The 20,398-nt window shown below is 42.6% G+C and overlaps 1 protein-coding gene across 1 annotated transcript; it reads left to right on the plus strand.

Moving 5' to 3' along the window:
* Positions 1-922: 922 nt before the first annotated feature.
* ATP6AP2 (ATPase H+ transporting accessory protein 2) lies at positions 923-20,133 on the plus strand. The gene is made up of 9 exons (XM_055438652.2): positions 923-1,112; positions 5,452-5,582; positions 7,710-7,841; positions 12,997-13,092; positions 13,247-13,384; positions 14,250-14,303; positions 15,523-15,672; positions 16,618-16,737; positions 19,101-20,133. The coding sequence occupies exons 1-9, from the start codon at positions 1,073-1,075 to the stop codon at positions 19,293-19,295; spliced, it is 1,056 nt and encodes a 351-aa protein (XP_055294627.2). The 5' UTR covers positions 923-1,072; the 3' UTR covers positions 19,296-20,133.
* The last annotated feature ends 265 nt before the right edge of the window (positions 20,134-20,398 follow it).

The following is a 20,398-nucleotide window of genomic DNA, read 5'->3' on the forward strand; positions in this document are numbered from 1 at the left end:
GTTTTTTTCCTGTCATAGTTTAGTTTTTTGCTATCTGAAATAACTCCTATCCATGCATATTGAAACCACATCCGTCTTTCAAGTCCATCAGCTGTTTTCTGAACACAGTTGATACACTGTCACTTCTTGCTTCATATCGAGGTTAAAAAAACAACCCATGAGATGTGAGAAGGGAGGATACTAGCCAAATTAGTTCCGTCTAGCCTTCACATACTAAAGGATGGATGAAGGAAATAATTAATGTAATTAACTCTTGGGTAAATCAGTAAGTCTTAGGGTTGCCAGATTTAGCAAATCAGAATGTAGGACGCCCAGTTATATTTGCATTTCAGATACACAACAAATAACTTTTTTTTAGTTTAAGTTATGTCCCATGAAATATTCACGACGTTTATCCTAAAAATTATTCGTTGTGTATCTGAAATTCAAACGTAACTGGGCGTCCTGTAGTTTATCTGGCACCCCTCCTTGGAGTGCTGGGATTTCCCGCGGCGCCTGGCTTCCTCCAAGCAGGTGCTCAGCATCTGTGTAATTGTTAGAGCGAAACCCAAACCAGCCTTGCAGCTTTCACAGCTGCACCCCTCGCGGGGCGGGACCACGCGACCGCGACAGACGGACACCCTGGTAGGGGACTGTCACTCAAGCCTCGCGAAAGGGTCCACACCCGGGAGGCAGCCCCACCATGTGGTCTCTCTGGGGCTCTCTGCACCCCTTGACAAGTTCCGTCCTTCCCCCTTCGCCCCCGATCCCCAGCCCTACCCTCCATCTCATGACCCTTCGTCACGGGCCGGGGGAGGGCCTGCCCGCCTCGGCGATCGTGGCCTGCCATTGGTAGGGCCTTCCATCCATCATGTGAGGCTCCTCCCATCACGCTGACGTTTCCCAAGCGACGTTCCGCGGCGTAGCTAGGGATTGGTGGAGACGGCGGCGACCGTCCCCGCGGAGGCGACGACAGGGCGGGCTCTGGGAGCCGGGGCGAGCCGGAGCGCTTCTGCCCCTCGTGCTGCGCTGGTCGCTGGCGTCCTGCTGGCCAGCTCCGCGTAGCCTTGCGCTGCTGCACCGCCGCGGAACCATGGCTGTGCTCGTCGTGCTCCTGTCCTTCTCGGTGACGGGTGAGGACCCGGGAGCGGGCGGGGCGCGCCCCGCGAGGCAGCTCCGAGGGCCGCCGGGCTCGGGGGTCGCGGGCAGCCAAGGGTGGGCGGCAGTGGGCAGTGCGGCGGGTGCCGCAGTGCGGGCAGCCGGCGGTGGCCTTGCCCCAGCCGGTCTTGTCTCTGGGCCAGCCTGCGGCGGCGCGGCCTGGCGGGCTTGCAGGGACTGGGCCGGGCGGGGCGGGGCTGGCTTGCGTTGGGGCACCTTCCGCCTCTGCGAGAAAGGCGCGTCCCGCTGTCTCACTCTGGCTTCTTCCGCCTCGGGAGGCGCTTCGGAGGAGCGGGATGCATTTCTCAATCAGCTGATGAGCCGCAGCCCTTTGCGAAGAGGCCGACGTCCCAGCTGCCCTCCGCTGCTGCTTTTCTTGGCAGTTTTTGGTGTCTTCATTTCTAGCAGTTGTCATCAGTAATTGGTGAAATCCCCCCTCCCCCTCCCCACGGTTTCAGGATACGAAAGTTGGAAGTGGAGCATTAATAATTGTTTTTGTGTGATTATTTTCTCAAGGAGAAGTCCAAGTACCTCTCCAGAAAGTTTGCAGTAGTTCTCAATTTTAAGGATTTGGAAACTAAGACATGAGTCACGTTCTTGGGGGTCACATGTCAAATGGTAGCTTTCTCCGTGAATCTAGGTTCCCCAATATTCAGCAAGCGGAATGCCAGTCAGTTCCTATTTGGCCTCTTACCGTGTATCATGTAAGTAATTTAATTTTGCATCAGTCCTTAGGAGAGCGGTCAAGCCTAGATAAATTACCCCACAGCACACAAGTGGTAAGCAGCAATCCTGAGATTGAACCTAGATCAGTGGGCCCCAAAGCATAGGCCTTTCCTGCTGTGCCTGTTGCGGCACAGGTGTGACAATGTGGCAGTGATGGGTGCTGGAACCAGGGGCAGGGAGAGCGGTGATCATGAGACCACATCGAGAGCAGTTTGGAGGAATGGGTCCCTGTTCCCCAGTGTGCCAATTTAAAACCTAGAGGTTAAAAATCTGTAGACGGCCTGTGCCGCTGCTCTGTGAAGTGCTGAGACACTTCATTGTGGGAATGGTGGTTTAATTTTACATGGAGATACAGACCTTTGATGTTTTTGAAGCCTACAGGTCTTCTCCATCCCTGGAGGTGCCCAGTGTTGTGTTGATGATAGTTGGCTTGTTTTCATGACCGTAGAATTTTAGAGTTGTATTGTTCCTTTTGGCTCTGGCAAGGTCGTTCTGATCTGTCTAGTTGGGTACTTCAAGAGAATTTAATTTTTTAAACTTGGTTTTGGAAATGTAAAGATCTTCCCTTTAATACTGTGATTTAACTGAACATCTTGCTGAAATTCATGTTTTAATGTTATAATTGATCTTCCTGTGATCAGTGAGGTTTGGGGGGGTTTTGTTAAGTTTTGGTCTGAGGCAAATAATTGCTTCTGTACATGGTTTGAACCTGCTTTCCTAACTAGAAAAGTCTAGTTCATATAGACCAAGAATCTTATCCTGTCAGCTTCTTCACTCTTGTGGTCTTGTCAGATGAGGTTAAATTACTGTTTTCCACAGTGACTAAATGTGACTTAATGGAAAACATCTTTTAAGAGATCTGACTTCTCTATTTGAGGAAAAAATATGTCATTTAAAATGGCGATACCAAACCAGGGAGAGAGTAGAAGTGAACTAGAAGTGAATACCAGGTCATGAGGAGTATTTGGAAAAACAATTCAGATGGTTAGCTTGGAGGGGAAAGGCCAAGGGTGAACACATGGAATGTGAAGGGATGTCATGTTGAAGAAGGATTTGATTTGGTCAGGGATACTTCAGAGGTCAAAAGTAGGACCTGTTTAGCTTTTTACATGATGATTTCATCTTCATTCAGAGATGACAACACAGTATGGTGGGCGTTCCCAAAGGGAAGGCTTCTCAACCTCTAGCCCAGATTGGGGAGTCTGGGGGAAATTTCCCTAGGCCAGGTGCCTCACAGGTAAATGTGTGAACAGTTTGGGTGGGAAGAAAAGGCTTTTTTGACAGAATAGTATGTGTAAAAGCACAGAGATGTGAGAGCAAAAGAGCAACGAGTTTGGTGGAGCTGAAACGTATAGGAGTTAAAGTTGCAGAGATTCCATAGCAAGGGTGGTGAAGTGCCTTGGGTGTTTATGTTTTGGATTTTGTCTCAGGCTCTGGGCACTGAGTGAAGGTGGTTGAGCTGAAGGTTGAACGTTCAGATCTGTAGTTTGAAAAGGTGCTGGGAAGACTGGATCAGAAAGTGGCATGACCGGTCACAAGGAGGCCTGTTCTGTCTAGCCTGAGGAGGGCCTGAGGAGGGCCCTGGACGTGGAGGGGAAAGGGCTCGGGAGATAAGAAAAGATGGACAGAACTCTGAGGTTGATGAGCTGTGGTGCTGAGGAAGGGTTTAAAGATGATTAATTCAAGCAGCTGGCTGGAAGGTGGCGTCATCCTTTGATACAGAGAATACAGCAGGCGTGTGTGGGAAAATGGCAAGTTCAGTTCTGAACCTGTTGTGTTTGAAGCACTCATTGAATGTGAAAGGAAATGCTCAGCAGACTGCTGGATATCTAGGCAGAAGGCTTAAGGGGAATCCAGGCTAAAAATGAAAATCTGGGAACCATGAGTGTGTTTTTGGTGTTTGGAGCCTTAGGGAGTAGATGGGTTCAGGCAGGGGGGGAAGCCAACGTAGAACAGGAAGCAGTGGGGGTCAAGAATGGAGCCGCAGATCTCCAAAGTGGAGTGTGCTTCCTAATATATTATGAATTCACTGTTACATTATAATTTGCGAATGTATACTTTTTAAGTAGACATATGTATATTGGGAATACTTTCAAGCTTCGTACTGGAAGGGTTGAAATCTAACAAGTTTGCATGTCGCTGCTTTAAAGGAGAGGAAGGGGAAGAAACTGGGGAGAAAAGCAGCCAGAGGGACTGGGAGGAAAACCAGGGGCCCAGGCTTAGGGAAATCAGGGCAGGAGTTTCAGGGACACAGTTGCCAGAATCAGCCGCCTTGGGAAGTTACATAAATGGAGGGTTGCAAACTGTCTCTGGGATTTAGTGAGTCCTTTCAGTGGCGTGGTGGGGTCAGAAGCTGTGGGTTAGGTCGCATATAGGAGATAAAGAAGCAGAGGAGCCAGGTGGTGGCTGCCTGCTCTTCCAAGGTGGTTCTTCATCTGAAGGGAAGCAGAGGCAGGAGGGAGCTGGTAGGACCAAAGGAGAGTTTCTGTGGTTTGGATTTTAGAATGGGAGCACCCTACAAGTTGTGCGCAAATAAAAGAGCCAGTTGAGAGGGAAAAGGGCTAGGCAAGATGTAGCTTCATTCATTCACTCTCTCAACAAGTATTTATGGAGCACCAGTGTGCCAGGCACTGTTCTCAACCCTGGGGCTATTGTGTGAACAAGACAAACCGAAACCCCTGCCCTCATGGGACTCGTATTGTGCAGGGCCAGCTTTTTATGCCCCCAGCCATACAGCCACCTAACTTCCGGTACAGGGTCTGTGCCAAGTTGGGAAGCCAACTTCTTATGCTTCGTAAAGGATTAGAATGTTGGGACTATGGAGATGATTACTGGCAAATGCAGGTTGAGGTGGCGTCTCCGTTCACTAGTCGTGTTCAGATAGAGGATGGGTGACCTTTCAGGTATCATGGTGATGCCTGCATGAAGCAGCAGTTTCTTGGTATAGGAGTCTACCTTTTCTCAGCCTCTTGATATGTTCGTTGTAAATACTGTGTCCCGGACTTTGTTTCTACGGTCTGAAGTATTATACCTTCTAACTGGTAATGTGTACCCCCCATTTGACAGTTCTCATTTCACTAGCTTTGCCTGTGGGACATAAGGAAAGCTAGGATCTATCCTAAGATAGACTAACTGGCTGAAATTTCAGAGTGATATACTAGAAATTTTTTGAATTTGCATTTTGAAGAGAGAATCGGTGGTAGAAATAACTTAGAGATTTCAAGTTAATTTTCTTCCTTTCTAGTCGGGGTCAGGGTTTTGGTTTTTGTTCTTGAAAATCTGGAGAAATGCTACTGATTTCTAATTCTTGCCAAATTGTCACATGCCCCTGATTAGGGGCCATCTGCAGGAAGGCATCTACATCATTATGTGAATCCTGTTTCATTGCTTTGCTATAGCAGAAGGTATGGACTTAAATTCTTGCAGTGATACTTTCTAAAAGAATTTATTGATGTTTAGGATTCAGCATTTTGTCCATTCAACATTTAGTATGCTAAGTCAATGGAGAATGGGAAAGTATGTATTTAACATTTTTCAGCATGGTTGCAGAAATTTGTGATGCTGATTATTAATCTGTTTTCTTTTCAGGTGTCTTAGGGAACGAATTCAGTATATTAAGATCACCAGGGTCTGTTGTTTTCCGGAATGGAAATTGGCCTATTTCAGGAGAGCGAATCCCAGACGTAGCCGCATTGTCCATGGGCTTCTCTGTGAAAGAAGTATGTGTATTTTTAAAAAATATCTGGAGCTGCTTCTGAAAGGATTTTTGCTAATTTCTGTTAATAGAGCAAGAAAGCAGCAGGCAAACATAGGTACAGATTATAAAAGTAAAAAATTTATTTGTAGCCAGGGAGATTTTAGGTAAGTGTTCCAAGCTTGGTTATGAAAGAAAATCATTATAAAACACTAACCATGTAATCGTTTATTCATAGTAGTGACGTCCTTTATATTAGAGAATGCATCTGTCCTACTGTTAATAGGATGTATAAATTTATTGGTTTTTTGCAGTACATGTGATAGATTTATGTCTTAGTTTAGGCTGCTATTACAAAGTACCACAGACTGGGTGTTTTATAAACAACACTTATTTCTTCCAGTTCTAGGGGCTGGAAGTCCAAGATCAGGGTGCCAGCATGGTGAAGGTCCTCTCCAGGTTGCAGAGTGCCAACTTCTTATTGTATGTGGTAGAGAGAGCCCTCTGGAGTCCCCTTTATAAGAGGTCTAAGGAAATGGCAACCCACTCCAGTGTTCTTGCCTGGAGAATCCCAGGGATGGCGGAGCCTGGTGGGCTGCCGTCTGTGGGGTCGCACAGAGTCGGACACGACTGAAGCGACTTAGCAGCAGTAGCAGCAATCCCATTTATAAGGATTCCATCCTCATGACCTAGTTCCCTCCCTCAGGCCCCTCCTCCTAATACCATCACATTGGGGGGTTAGGATTTCAACATGAGTTTTGAGGGGACACAAGCATTCAGCCCATTGTAATTTATTATGAATGATGCAATGTATATGCATCTTACCTGAGTTTAGGAAAATAATGTGGTCAGTAGTCATAACCTGTTGTAGTAACCGACTGCTTATGTGTGATTGTTGCGGAGAGGGCCTAGATCCAGTCAACATGAGGGAGCTTAAAGCTCAGGGCTGGCAGAAAGGAGATGGAGTTTGTTCTATCTCCCTGTCTCCTTCCACTTTAAGGTTTGATGCTTTTGAGGTGGTCTCTAGACATCATCGGAGAAGGAAATGGCAACCCACTCCAGTGTTCTTGCCTGGAGAATCCCAGGGACGGGGGAGCCTGGTGGGCTGCCGTCTATGGGGTCACACAGAGTCGGACACGACTGAAGTGACTTAGCATCAGCAGCAGTAGACATCATCAGTCACTCAGAGAAATGTTCTTCCTAGGTCCTGAGTGACCTTGAAACCAGAAGCTGTGCACAGGAACTGCCTCTAGGTTGGGCCTCTGGGTGGAGCTCCTTGCATGAACGTGACTGGTTGTTTACATTTAAGTATGAAATTTGTACCTTGTTCCTTGCTGCTGCTGCTGCTGCTGCTGCTAAGTCACTTCAGTCGTGTCCCACCAGGCTCCCCCGTCCCTGGGATTCTCCAGGCAAGAACACTGGAGTGGGTTGCCATTTCCTTCTCCAATGTGTGGAAGTGGAAAGTGAAAAGTGAAAGTGAAGTCGCTCAGTCGTGTCCGACCCTTAGCGACCCCACGGACTGCAGCCTACCAGGCTCCTCCATCCATGGGATTTTCTAGGCAATAGTACTGGAGTGGCTTGCCATTGCCTTCTCCGAACCTTGTTCCTTACAAACTTAATTTTGACTACAAATGGCTGTCAAAATAACCTTTAGAAATAATTATTAATAAACTACAAGTCACTTTCAGCAGGAATTTTATTTGTAAAGTGCTTAGTCTAAAGAGAATGTTTTAATGGTAGTCTTGCTGTGTCACTGTGAAAGAGAAACGTGACATTGTAGTAGATAAGGGCAAAGAATGACGTGAGGGAAGAAAATATCCAGTTACATGGAGGAGAAAGTATTTCATAATCTGGAATTTGGAAAGTACCTACATTTTGTTCACTTGCCTGCTTTTTTCCACAGAAGGTTTGAGATGACTTATTATTAGACTTTACTGTTTCAAGTCTGTGGCAGTTAAAATGAAGAAGGTAGAACTCAGCATCCTCAATTAGGAGACTGCAGCTACTGCCTTAAATAAGACGTTTGCTGTCCCTATGGGTTTTCATTGCTGGTATCATCCCAGAACCCCTTAATTCTGCTTGTCAGATGTTACTGGGGAAATGGTTTCCTGGATTGATAATTAAGCACAGTTTCATGCTTTTCAATGTGCAGGACCTTTCTTGGCCGGGCCTTGCAGTAGGTAACCTATTCCACCGTCCTCGGGCTACTGTTATGGTGATGGTGAAAGGAGTGGACAAGCTTGCTCTACCCGCAGGCAGTGTCATTTCGTACCCTTTGGAGAATGTGAGTATTTACTATAAAGAATTAAAGGGATGCATTTAACATTTTGTCTTGTCAGCTGTCATTATGGATTGTGTTCTAAGCACTCATCTTTCTTTTAATGCCCTGATAAGTAAAATGCAGTTTCGTTTTTTTTTAATTATATGATGGTTGCAAATTGATTGAAACTTGGCTGCTTGCTATGCATGAGAGTACTTTCTAAGGTAAGAGGTCAAGAAATTGCCCCACTCTGAGAATAGTCAGAGGATTGAAAAAGAGAAACCAATTGAGGGTGTAACCTGTTGACATATTCTTGGGCATTATTTCATCACCTTCCATTCAGAATTTTATCATTTCTTTTGGTAAGGAAAAGATTGGGGGCAGTCTTGCTGACTCATTTATGCCTTTACTGGCTTTTCAGGCAATATGGCCGACTGAACTGTTGTGAAAGGCCCTCCTTCTACTGTAAGCATATGGAAGTAGGCAAACATCTTTACATGTATAACTAAAATTGAAAGCAAGAAAGGGATACACACAGGTGCAAGATATGAATAGAAAATGTAGAAGCCACAGTGATGAGCAGGAGCTGAAGGTGAAATTGTGTTCCTTACAGAAAGCCAGGGGCTATAAAAATGCTGTCTTGAAAGGAACCCCCAGCTGCCCCAGGGCTACCACAGAGGAACTGGCTTGCCACCCTTAGCTGTGGAACCCAAAGAGCCCCCTATGAGAAATCTGAACTATGGGCTTATACTGTGCAGTTAGCTGCTTCAAATTCACACAATCCACCCCAGTCAGATATGTCCACAATCCAGGGCTGTTTCGGTAAAAAAAAGAATTGAGCTGAATTTACCAAACACTTGAAGGGAAAGAAATGCCATGAGAAAGTTAGCAGGCCCAACAAACACAATTCATCCCCCTAGAGCTACAGATAAAAACTAGTCTCAAAAAGAGGCTTGAAAATACATACATATATTAAAATAGTCAGAAAGTTAAAGGAATGACTAGAAACTACAGGTAGTTTAAAGTTATTTTTGAGATGCGGTACTTTCATTTCCACTTAAAAATATTTTGTAATTTATGTTGATTTCGTTAACCCATGAGTTATTTAACATGTGGGTTCTTTCAGGATAATTTTTAATTATTCAGTTTCTAATTGCATTGCATTATAACACTGGTATATACGATGCTGATTTGGGAGGGGGGTGTTTTTCAGACTTTTCCTGTGGTCTAGTATACATTATCTCCAAGCACATGACGTGTTTACCCAAAATATGACCATGCACTAGGCCACAAGGCAAAGCTCAACAGATACGGTCAGTATCATATAAACCACCTTCTCTGACCACAATGCAGTTAAACCTGAAAAAAAAAAAAACTAAAGCGATACTTTTAAAAAATGACTGCAAATGATAGGAACAAACACAGAGTATGAGGCCTCAGGTTTAGAGCACGCTGGGGTGGGCTAAAGTCAAATCAGCACCTAAATATGAGTGAAACTGAAGACCCATCCAGGACACGACAGTCTTACCAGAGAGAAAAGATAGTGTCGTGACAAAGGAATGAGAGTAAAATGGTAGCAGATTCCTCATCATTGCCATTGGGGATGAGAAGTGCAAGAAGGGAAAAGCAGTAATTGCACAGTATGAAGCTAGGCTGAGAATACTGTTTAAATAGACATAATAAAATGATTTATGATATAACTATTGGAACGGTGCAGAGAGAGAAACTGCGTGTAAGGAGATAGGGCTCTGGTTAGTGATGTGGGAGAGCTAAATCCTCCTCTTCTATAATGCCTAAATAGGTAATGCCTAAAATTGAAAAATCAAGATGTAGCAATATAAACGCATTATTTAGAGATGGTGGTAGAAAGAAAAGGAAACAAAGGATTTGAAAGTGAACGCTACAGGTAGGTACGAAAGACGTCATGTTGTCAGCATGATGAGTGTAGTTAACACTGCTGTGTGACACACATGAAAGCTGTCAAAAGAGTAAATTCTAAGTTCTCATCACAAGGAAAAAAATTTTCTTTTTTGCTCTCTTTTTGGTATCTGTATGATGATGATAATTATTACTGTGGTAATAATTTCACAATGATTATGTCATCTATCTTAAACTTATACAGTGATGTATGTCAATTATCTCAATAAAACTGAAAAAAGTTAACTTGAAGTGAGGAAAAAAGATGGAGGAAAGAGAGTGAGTACCTCAGAGGAATAGGAAACGGGCAAACTTATTTTCATAAAATATCTTATAGAACTGCTGGTCTCTTAAGTGGCATGTGTATAAAATTTTTTAAAAGTCAATAAGAAAAGATACTGGAACAGACACAATCCTAAATAATTCATGGGTTGAGAAAACTACAGCAGAGATTTTGAAGTACCCAAACATTTTTCTTAGTCTTCACAAAGATTATTAAGTAGCTCGCTGTGTGTGATTTTCTGTGAAAATCACTGTAGAAGATCTCTTTTAAAAAATATATTTAAAAATCCGAAATACCCTTCAGATTTTCATTAGCCTACAATCCGAAATTAAACATTTTAAAAAGAGTAGCCTCATGAGTAGAAACTGAAAAGAGCTCATGTTACTGCTTGACCCTGACTGATTGCCTCTAAGGGAAAAAATCCATCCCAAAACAAACAAAAGCTTTAGAATTCCACTTAATGAAGCTTCTATTTGATTAGCTAGCTGTTACCATTATTTTCAAGTCCTATAGATACAGAATTTCTGTTTTCTCTAGGACAAACATGCATATCCTTATAATACAGTTTTAAGCATGAGCTTTTTTTCCTTTTCCAGTTTAGCGGCTCTGTATCCTCTTTTCCTTCCCAGTTTGGCGTTCACCTGACTCAGTAGCTTCTCCAGTTTGATTGCTATGGACATGTCACCTTTAATCTTCAACTTTCCTGCCATGAATGCCACTGAGGTGAAATGAGGCTGGAGAGTTTGTGTTACGTGTTCTCAAATTCCTTCCAAAGCCCAAGGAAGTTGACTGTGAGATTGCAAAGGGAGCACATTTGTGGCTGACTCGGGATGCTTATAAAAAGGATGCTTTTGCAAGTTGGAACTCTCTTCCCCTTCTTCATTTAATCATTTTAACTTATTTTAAGAGAATCTGGGGAAGAGTTGATATGCATTGAGTAAGAGAGAAAAATTAATTTCATTTCACAGTTACTAAACACATTTATTTCTGCCTGACCCACATTAACGTGCTCCTTATGAACCTTTTAATAGTAAAAGAAAGTACTGAAAAAAATCACTCTGAGAAATCTCCATTAAAACAAAAACATTGCTACTCTATTGCTTGTTTTAATAATGATGAGAATAAAATACTTTTTGAGGGAAAAATTACCATTATCTCTTTTAAAACATAATGTGGGGGCAGAAAGAGGTCTGTGGGAGTAGAAGTCAGAATTTTGATTACCCTTGGGGGTGGAGGGAGTGGGTAGAGAGGCTTGTAGGGTGCTGATGTTTTATTTTGATCTGGTGGGGCTATATGAATATCCATTTATAAATATCCCCTGAACTGTTAAGCCAAGATTTATGCACCATATTATATGTATGTTGTGTGCGTGTGTGATCAGTTGTGTCCAACTGTTTGTGACCCCATGGGACTGTAGCCCACAAGTCTTCTCTGTCCATGGGGATTTTCTTGGCAAGAATACCGGAGTGGGCTGCCATTTTTTTCAACAGGGGAATCGTCCCGACCCAGGGATCAAACCCTGTGTCTCCGACATTGGTAGGCAGATTCTTTAGCACTGAGCTACCTGGGAAGCCCCATATGTATGTTACACTTTAACAAGAAATTCAGGGGAAAAGTACATTTTATCACAATTGCTAATTTCACTTTATTAATACCATGTGGTCCCAAGGTAAATTTCACATTCAAATTTCTTGTGACATACTTTGTCCCTTGCCTAAGAATCTTCAGTCTATCTGAAGACTAAACCCTACACCTCATTAAACATTTTTTTCCTTTTTTAAAAATTATTTTTAAATTTTTATATATTTTGAATTGGAGAATAATTGCTTTACAATGTTGTATTGGTTTCTACATCACCATGAATCAACCATAGATAGATGTATGTCCCCTCCCTCTTGAACCTCCCTCCCATCCCTTAAACATTTTTAAAGTTTTGAAATGAAAAATGAGGTCTGTTTCTTTCAATCAAATTCAAGTCCTCAAATTCCCTTCACCTCTTAAATGCAAGTTAAATTATTGTAGAGTATACATTCATTATGGCACATTTTATCAATATTGAAACAAAATGTGTTCCTGCTAAAAAAATACCTGAATGACCAACTGAACCTGCCTGCCAGTACAGGAGATGCCAGAGACATGGGTTTGATCCCTGGGTCAGGAGGATCCCCTGGAGGAGGAAATGGCAACCCACTCCAGTATTTTTGCCTGGAGAATTCCATGGACAGAGGAGCCTGGTGGGTTACAGTCCATGAGGTCGCAAAGAGTTGGACTCGACTGAGGGGCTGAGCACACGCATGATCACCTGAAAGTGATGCTTTGCACAAGATAGTGTTTTGTCCTTAATTTTGCAAGTTTTTTAAGCAATTTGGAGACACAAACTCATTGGCCCGCTGCTGCTGCTAAGTTGCTTCAGTCGTGTCCGACTCTGCGACCCCATGGACTGCAGCCTACCAGGCTCCTCCGTCCATGGGATTTTCCAGGCGAGAGTACTGGAGTGCATTGGCCCACTGCTGCTGCTGCTGCTAAGTCACTTCAGTCGTATCCGACTCTGTGTGACCCCATAGACGGAAGCCCACCAGGCTCCCCCGTCCCTGGGATTCTCCAGGCAAGAACACTGGAGTGGGTTGCCATTTCCTTCTCCAATATGTGAAAGTGAAAAGTGAAAGGGAGTCGCTCAGTCGTGTCCGACCCTTAGCGACCCCACGGACTGCAGCCTACCAGGTTCCTCCATCCATGGGATTTTCTAGGCAATAGTACTGGAGTGGCTTGCCATTGCCTTCTCCGATTGGCCCACTAGGGGCTGTTTAATCTTGAGTATCCTCAAACAGGTTCTTTGTATTTGGATATGATTTGGGTCTTTTAAGTTTCCATAGAAAATGCTGGTACTTTTTTTTAAGGCTCCCTTTTTAATACTATTTAAATGATTTTTCTTCCTATTTGGGTTCAGATAATAATTAAGGTCTCACTCTTAAATTTCAGGCAGTTCCTTTTAGTCTTGACAGCGTGGCAAATTCCATTCACTCCTTATTTTCTGAAGAAACTCCTGTGGTTTTGCAGTTGGCTCCCAGTGAGGAAGTAAGTTGTGATAGTTTTTATTTTAAATGCTTTGAAAAATAAGCTCTCAGTATTTAATGAAAATTTAAAATGAATTTTATGAAAAATGCTGATAGACCTTGGTATATTGGAATTAATCTTCAGAATATAATACAATTTTGGATTCTTCTTCCAGAGAGTGTACATGGTGGGGAAGGCAAACTCAGTTTTTGAAGATCTCTCAGTAACGCTTAGACAGCTCCGCAATCGACTGTTTCAAGAAAACTCTGTTCTCACTTCACTTCCCCTCAATTCTCTGAGTAGAAACAATGAAGTAAGTAGTGTAGCCATTGAATCAATAAATGAATATTACTAATTTCTCATGCCTCTGACTTTAGAGCAAACTTGAAATTTTAGAAAATGAAAAGTTTTACAAGCTTCCTGCTGGAGTAGATTCTTTTTTTCCTTTAGTGTAATTTTAAAAAAATGATTCTCATGAACTCTTTGTGAGCTGAGCTATAGTAAATAGTATGACACACTAGAGCAAGGGTTGCCACCAATTAATCCTGACAGGCCAGAAATCACAGTAACTACTTTAGTAGTGGGTGGAACTGGGTAGATCTGGTAATGCGGGAGCTATTATTCACTGCCTCTTCTGGTGTATTGCCTCATTTTTCTATTCATTCTCAACTGTCCAGTGTAGGGTGCTACCCTTCCTTTGACTCCTGTATGTCAGCTTTACCACCTGTTCACCTGTTCATGCACCCTCTTAACCACACGGCATGCCACCTTTGTGGTAGCCTCTCTTCACCTACTCTGGATGACCAGGACTACCGCCTTTTATTCTTCAAGGGATGTGAGCAAATGAGGTTATTGGCAAGACCTTGTTGCAGTGCGCCAGAATATTCTGATGCCCTGAGGGAAAACCACTTTAGAGTTTGGATGCTTTATCATGGCTTTATCAAAAATAAAGTTACTGAGAGGTAGTCGCTGTGCTGGAGAATAACATCACCATTTTGTTAGGAAGTACTATTCTATAAGCATTTTCAATTGAAATGAACCTAGCAAATGGAGGACAGTTGCATAAATTCACTCATATATTTAATATCTGTTACATCCTGTGCCTTGCTTGATAGATGGCAAATACAGATCTTGGATGCATATTTAAGATCATGCTCATTTCTTTCTGCTCTCTGTAGGTTGATCTCCTTTTTCTTTCTGAACTGCAAGTGCTACGTGATATTTCAAGTTTGGTAAGTAGGCTACTCTCATTTGTCAGTTCCATTTATTCTGGCTTCAGAAGACATTTCTAGAGATTCCTTGAATGGTAATGAAACCAATCAAAAAGTTTACATGTGCCTTAGATTTATGATTCCATGGAAGTTGAGAAATTAGTGGTGGTGGTGGGGATTTTGAACTCACCTTAAGGAAATGGCAACCCACTCCAGTGTTCTTGCCTGGAGAATCCCAGGGATGGGGGAGCCTGGTGGGCTTCCGTCTAGGGGGTCACACAGAGTCGGACACGACTGAAGTGACTTAGCAGCAGCAGCAGCAGCATGTTAACACATTACTCTGCATTTTTACTTTTAGGAGCGATATTCCAAGTACACAGGCCTAGGAGTAAGGCCTCCCTGGCTATAGTCCTGACCTGTTGATTTCTTCTCAGATATTAAGAGTTAATTACTGTATCTTTATCTTTGGGTCTAAAATAGACCTCAATAGAAAATACAGTTTTGACTAACTGCTGTCAACCAAGTCAGGAAGGGAATAAACATGCCTGTATATGTTCTTTTTTGGTGTGGGGGGGTGAATGTTGTTTTTTTTTTTTAATCCTATGATGAAATAGAAAAACTTAACCTGTGTGCTGTCTTCTACAGTTGTTGCCCAAACTCTCAATGGGGTTGGTTTGGGGAGCGTGGAAGTGTAGTGCTAGTGGTGTGGGAGGTAAGCAATGATGGCTTGTCTCTCTCTAGGATCAGACTGGTCCACCCACCTGCTCTCTTATACCCTGGCCCATATCTGAGGTTTTTAAGAAATTTTAAAACAAGTTTGTACTATAATTGCTTCTAAAAATTTAAGATCTGTGTTAGATTTCAGAAACTCCCATTTTAACCAGTTCCATTTGCCACCCTCCCAGACTTTGTATATTGTGGTCCGTGCATGCATGCTCAGTCACACAGTCGTATCTGACGCTTTGTGGGCCCATGGACTGTAGCCCACCAAGGTCCTCTGTCCATGGGATTCTCCAGGCGAGAATCCTGGAGTGGGTTGCCATTTCCTCCTCTGGGGGATCTTCCCCAACCAGGGGTCGAACCCACATCTCTTGCATTGGCAGGTGGATCTTTACCACTGAGCAACCTGGGAAGCCCATATTGTGATACACTGGGGTGCCCCTGTTATACCTCTTAGGTGTAAAACGCCAACTGGCTGTGTTTGACATTACTTTATCCACTTCCTTTTGTTTGTTCAAAGTTGTCTCGACATAAGCATCTAGCCAAGGATCATTCTCCTGATTTATACTCACTGGAGCTAGCAGGCCTGGATGAAATTGGGAAACATTATGGGGAAGACTCTGAACAATTTAGAGATGCCACTAAGGTCCTTATTGATGCTCTGCAAAAGGTAAATCATCAATGGGGTGTGAGCAGTTAAGAGTATGACCATTTGACTTTTCGCTTCCTAATGGGAAAATCTGCTTAGTGAAATACTACTGATGGAAGTCTTTTACTCACCTTCTTTGAGGACTGAGGATGGAGACGGTAGGTCACAGGTATATAGTGGGATGTCAATGTGTCTTTCCTTCTTTGAGCTGTGCAGCACAGCTTGCAGGATCTTAGTTCCCCCACCAGAGATTGAACCTGGGCCCTGGCAGTGAGCTGAATCTTAACCATTGGACCACCAGAGAATTACCAGAGATCATCTCTTTCTAATGCTGGCAGAGGCAGCATAGGAAATGATTGATAACTCTAGTACAGTACTTTTTTCTTTTCATCATGGTAAAATATAGCTAACGTTAAATTTACCATTTAACTATTTGTAAGTGTACAGTTCTGTGGCACTAAAAACATTCACATTGTTGTGCAGCTGTACCACCATCCATTGCCAGGACTTTCATCTTCCCTGAAATGCTGTCCCCATTAAACCCTATAAAATAATCAAAGAACAACACTTGGCACAGCACCAGACATGGAGTAGATACTAGTAAATGCTACTTTTCCTCTGCCCTTGAAGTTATTCACCTGCAGCCCTTCAGTGAGGCTTCAGTTAAAACCTCTGTAGGTGTGATTAACCAGAGACCACTTAGAAAGATTTCCTTTTCCACTTCCCTGCTCCCAATTTATACGCCAACAAATTCAGTGACTACTTTCTTAGTCTGAGTATTTGAGCTGAATCGTAAGTTTTCTGAATATTTTAACATAATCAAAACCTTTAAGACTTGCCTATTTTAAGACTGCATTTCATGAGCCAATAGGTAATTGTGTTTGTTCTTGTAGGTGCGCTGAAGCTTTACAAAAATTTTAATAAGTATGTGTTTTGAGATTCTTAATAATGCCGATAATGCTTCAGTTTGCAGATGACATGTACAGTCTCTACGGTGGGAATGCAGTGGTAGAGTTAGTGACTGTCAGATCATTCGACACATCCCTTGTGAGGAAGACGAGGAATATCCTTGAGACAAAACAAGTGGTGAGTGCATTTTTGGATCATGCTTTAAAAGTGTAAAATGAACTCTTAAAAAACCCACCAAATCTTGTATCACTTGTGGGCAGTATGCATGAGCAATCAGGTTTCTTATTCATGGAGGTATTGTGTTTTGTAAGTGATGCTCAGTTCTTTGGGGTTGTAATCAGATAATGTACTTTGTTAGGGATAAAAACAAATCTGTCAGAGCTGGTGAGATAATTCAAATACAGGTATTACAAGGAGATGTCAGACGTGCAGGAGGAGTGTGGTGCTCTCAACTTGTGGAATCTGCTTTTCTGAGAGGCACATTGTCTTTGTGGTATGGTCTCTGATTTTCCTGCTATGTACACTCTCTATAATTCTACAGATTTTTGACCTGGATCTTACTTTGCTTTTTAAGCATTTAGAGGCTCGTAGGCAAGGGTGCCAGCCCTAGTAAAACAAGTGTACATGCACACAGCCGAAGCATCGTGTGGCCAAGAATATTATTTATAGCTGGCTTTATCTCAGAGCAGTCAGATCCCCAGTCTTTTATGGACACTCTCCTTTGGGCCCCATGGGACTGAAGAGTGAGATACTCAAAGGTAATGTGTGTCCAGGACAATCTGGACATGGCTGGTTTGAGATTGTTTCATCCTAAATAGGAGTGGGAGAACCTCTGTTTAAAACAGCACACCAGGCTAGACAAACTGAAAAATTTTCACATGACAGAGCATCTAGATAATGGCCGATTAAAAAAAATTACCCTTTTGAGTGCATAGTTTAACTCTCAAGAAAGTAAGGGGAACTGGAGAACTGTAGTAACCAGGGTATCCTGAGGATATTGCCAGTTGGGTTACCAAGGACTGGCTGTCTGTTGGGAACTGGAACTGAGACTTCCTTGTGGAGCTGGGATGCCAAAAGGGCCATGCCCACAATGAGAGGGTAGATTAGAAAACAGCCTGCTGCTGCTGCTGCTAAGTCACTTCAGTCGTGTCCGACTCTGTGTGACCCCATAGACGGCAGCCCACCAGGCTGCCCCGTCCCTGGGATTCTCCAGGCAAGAACACTGGAGTGGGTTGCCATTTCCTTCTCCAAGAAAACAGCCTACCTACCAGCAAAGGGGGACTTCCAGGTGGTGGTAGTCGCAAAGAACCTGCCTGCCAATGCAGGAGACGTAAAAGACACTGGTTCAAACCGTGGGTCAGGAAGATCACCTGGAGGAGGGCATGGCAACCCACTCCTGTATTCTTACCTGGAGAATCCCATGGACAGAGGAGCCTGACAGGCTACAGTCCATAGGGTCGCAGAGTCGGACGTGACTGGAGTGACATTAGCATGCACACACCAGCAAAGGGAGACAGAAAGGCCACTTGGGTGCTGTGCAGGCAGGGTATGTGTTGGGGGTGGTGGACTGTCTCCTAGGGAAGCCTCGGGTCAAGAAATTAACACAAACCCTGGTCCTAAGCTGGTAAGAGGGGTGGCCCCCACCCAGCAGAAATGAATGTAAAACCTCCCTGGCAGGATACACCCTCCACACACACAACACGAAAGTATGTAACGCTAGTTAAAGAATTTTTAACATGTAACACTCTAAAGCTGAAGGTAGTACCTGTTCCTTTGAAGCTCCCTCTTGTCTTGTTCCTCTGCCTTCCCCATGTAGAGGAAACTGCGCTCTCTATTTAACCATTCCTTGGCTTTTCTTTACAGTTTTAATACAGATGTATTTATCCTTAAGGACTTCCCTGATAGCTCAGATGGTAAAGAATCTGCCTGCAATTCAGGAGACCTGGGTTAGGAAGATCCCCTGGAGAAGGAAATGGTAACCCACTCCAGTATTCTTGCCTGGGAAATCCCATGGACAGAGGAGCCTGGTGGGCTACAGTCTATGGGATCGCAGAGTCAGATACGACTAAGTGACTAACACTTTCACTTCATTTAGGCTGAAACAATGTTGTTTGGAATCATACTGTTTTTTCTCTGAGCAAAGGCTCAGTATTTAAGAGTCACGCGTGCTGATAGAGTAGTTGAGGTCATTTTACTGCTATATGTTCCACTGCACGGATGTGCCAGTTATCCATTCTGTTGATAGACATCCTTGTACATTTCTCCCTACACATATACAAGTGTTCCCTAGGGTATGAACTGGCTGCATCACCGTATATGCACACCGTCAGCTTTATTGGTATTGCCAAATTTTCTCAAGCAGTTGAGCCACTTTCTGCTTCCACCAAGAGTGTTTATCTTCTCCATGAAGGCTCCTCCTTCTTAGTTCCTAATATATGTAGCTCTTATGCCACTTAGTATGTTTGATAGATAAATTAATCATGGCTATCAAATTGTGATAATTTCCTAACATTATTCTTCTGTCTTTTCTTTTATTGTAGAAGGACCCCTCAACTCCCTATAACCTTGCATATAAATATAATTTTGAATATTCAGTGGTTTTCAACCTGGTACTTTGGATAATGATCGGCTTGGCCTTGACTCTTATTGTCACCTGTTACAATATTTGGAACATGGATCCTGGATATGATAGCATCATTTATAGGATGACAAACCAGAAGATTCGAATGGATTGAACTTTCCCTATGCCAAACTTGGAAAGAAAGAGGGTTTGAAAATTGGCTATTTCACTAAACTAAATCTTTTAGTGTAGTTTAAACTAGATAGTACACATCAAATTTATAAAAAATCAAATTTTGTTCTCTTGTGTGTGCCTGTGATGTTCTTTTAGAGTGAATTATATAGTATTGATGTGAGTTGACTTGTGTGATATAGATTCCATAATATGCTTAAATACGATGCTATAACCATTTAATATAATTTCATTCCATTTACTATTTGGAAATATGCACTGTAATGTAAAACATTGTTTGTGTTATTTATGTTGGGAAAATGCACTGAATTTGAAATATTTAACTTCCTTACACAGGACAGGTTAAAAGTGACATTTGGGCTGTTATATACTATGAACCATTTGTAAATGTCTTAATGTAAATATCTCTGAAACAAGAAAAGGTTTCTAACTTCAAGCAGCTATTAACTGTGAATGTGCTTACACAGTCACTCACATTTTCAATTGCATCTGATTGACAGATGATAGCTGTTTTTTTAAATCTCTTCTGAAACTTTGGTGATCTGAATGGTCAAGTGTGGATATTAAACATATACTACATTAATCTGAGAAGAAACTAGCTTTGTGGAGTTAAGACACTTGTAATCATACACACAAAAACATTTGGGGGGACATCTTGGGGCATGATTTCAGTCATTTTTCCCCTTGTGTAAGTTACTCTGGTTTACGGTACAAAATCGTTCTATATAGAATGTTAAGTGGAAGTAGATACTCCCTATTTTTATGTGAAAGTGGACCAACGTCTATAAAGAGTGACAAATAAAGTTAATAATGATTCAAAATTTGCGTCATTTCAATACTATGTCTATTTTATATTGTAAAAACCTAAACAGGGTTTTGATCATAATTGGCTGTTTTGTTATACTAACTTTTTGTTTTACATTTGTTTATTCCCACTGCACCTCCTGAGATTTCATTGCCAATATGAGGAAGACACTTTACTTTCTATGCTTACTGTTGAATTTATACAGAATATGATAAATTCACACTAGACTTCAGGTGGGGAAGGCTTAAATTTCCCTATAGTGTTTAAAAAAGTGACTATGC

The sequence above is a fragment of the Moschus berezovskii genome, chromosome X (assembly GCF_049115385.1).
Source record: "Moschus berezovskii isolate FMDL1 chromosome X, NW_MosBer_1.0, whole genome shotgun sequence".
In the NCBI taxonomy this organism is placed as follows: Eukaryota; Metazoa; Chordata; class Mammalia; order Artiodactyla; family Moschidae; genus Moschus; species Moschus berezovskii.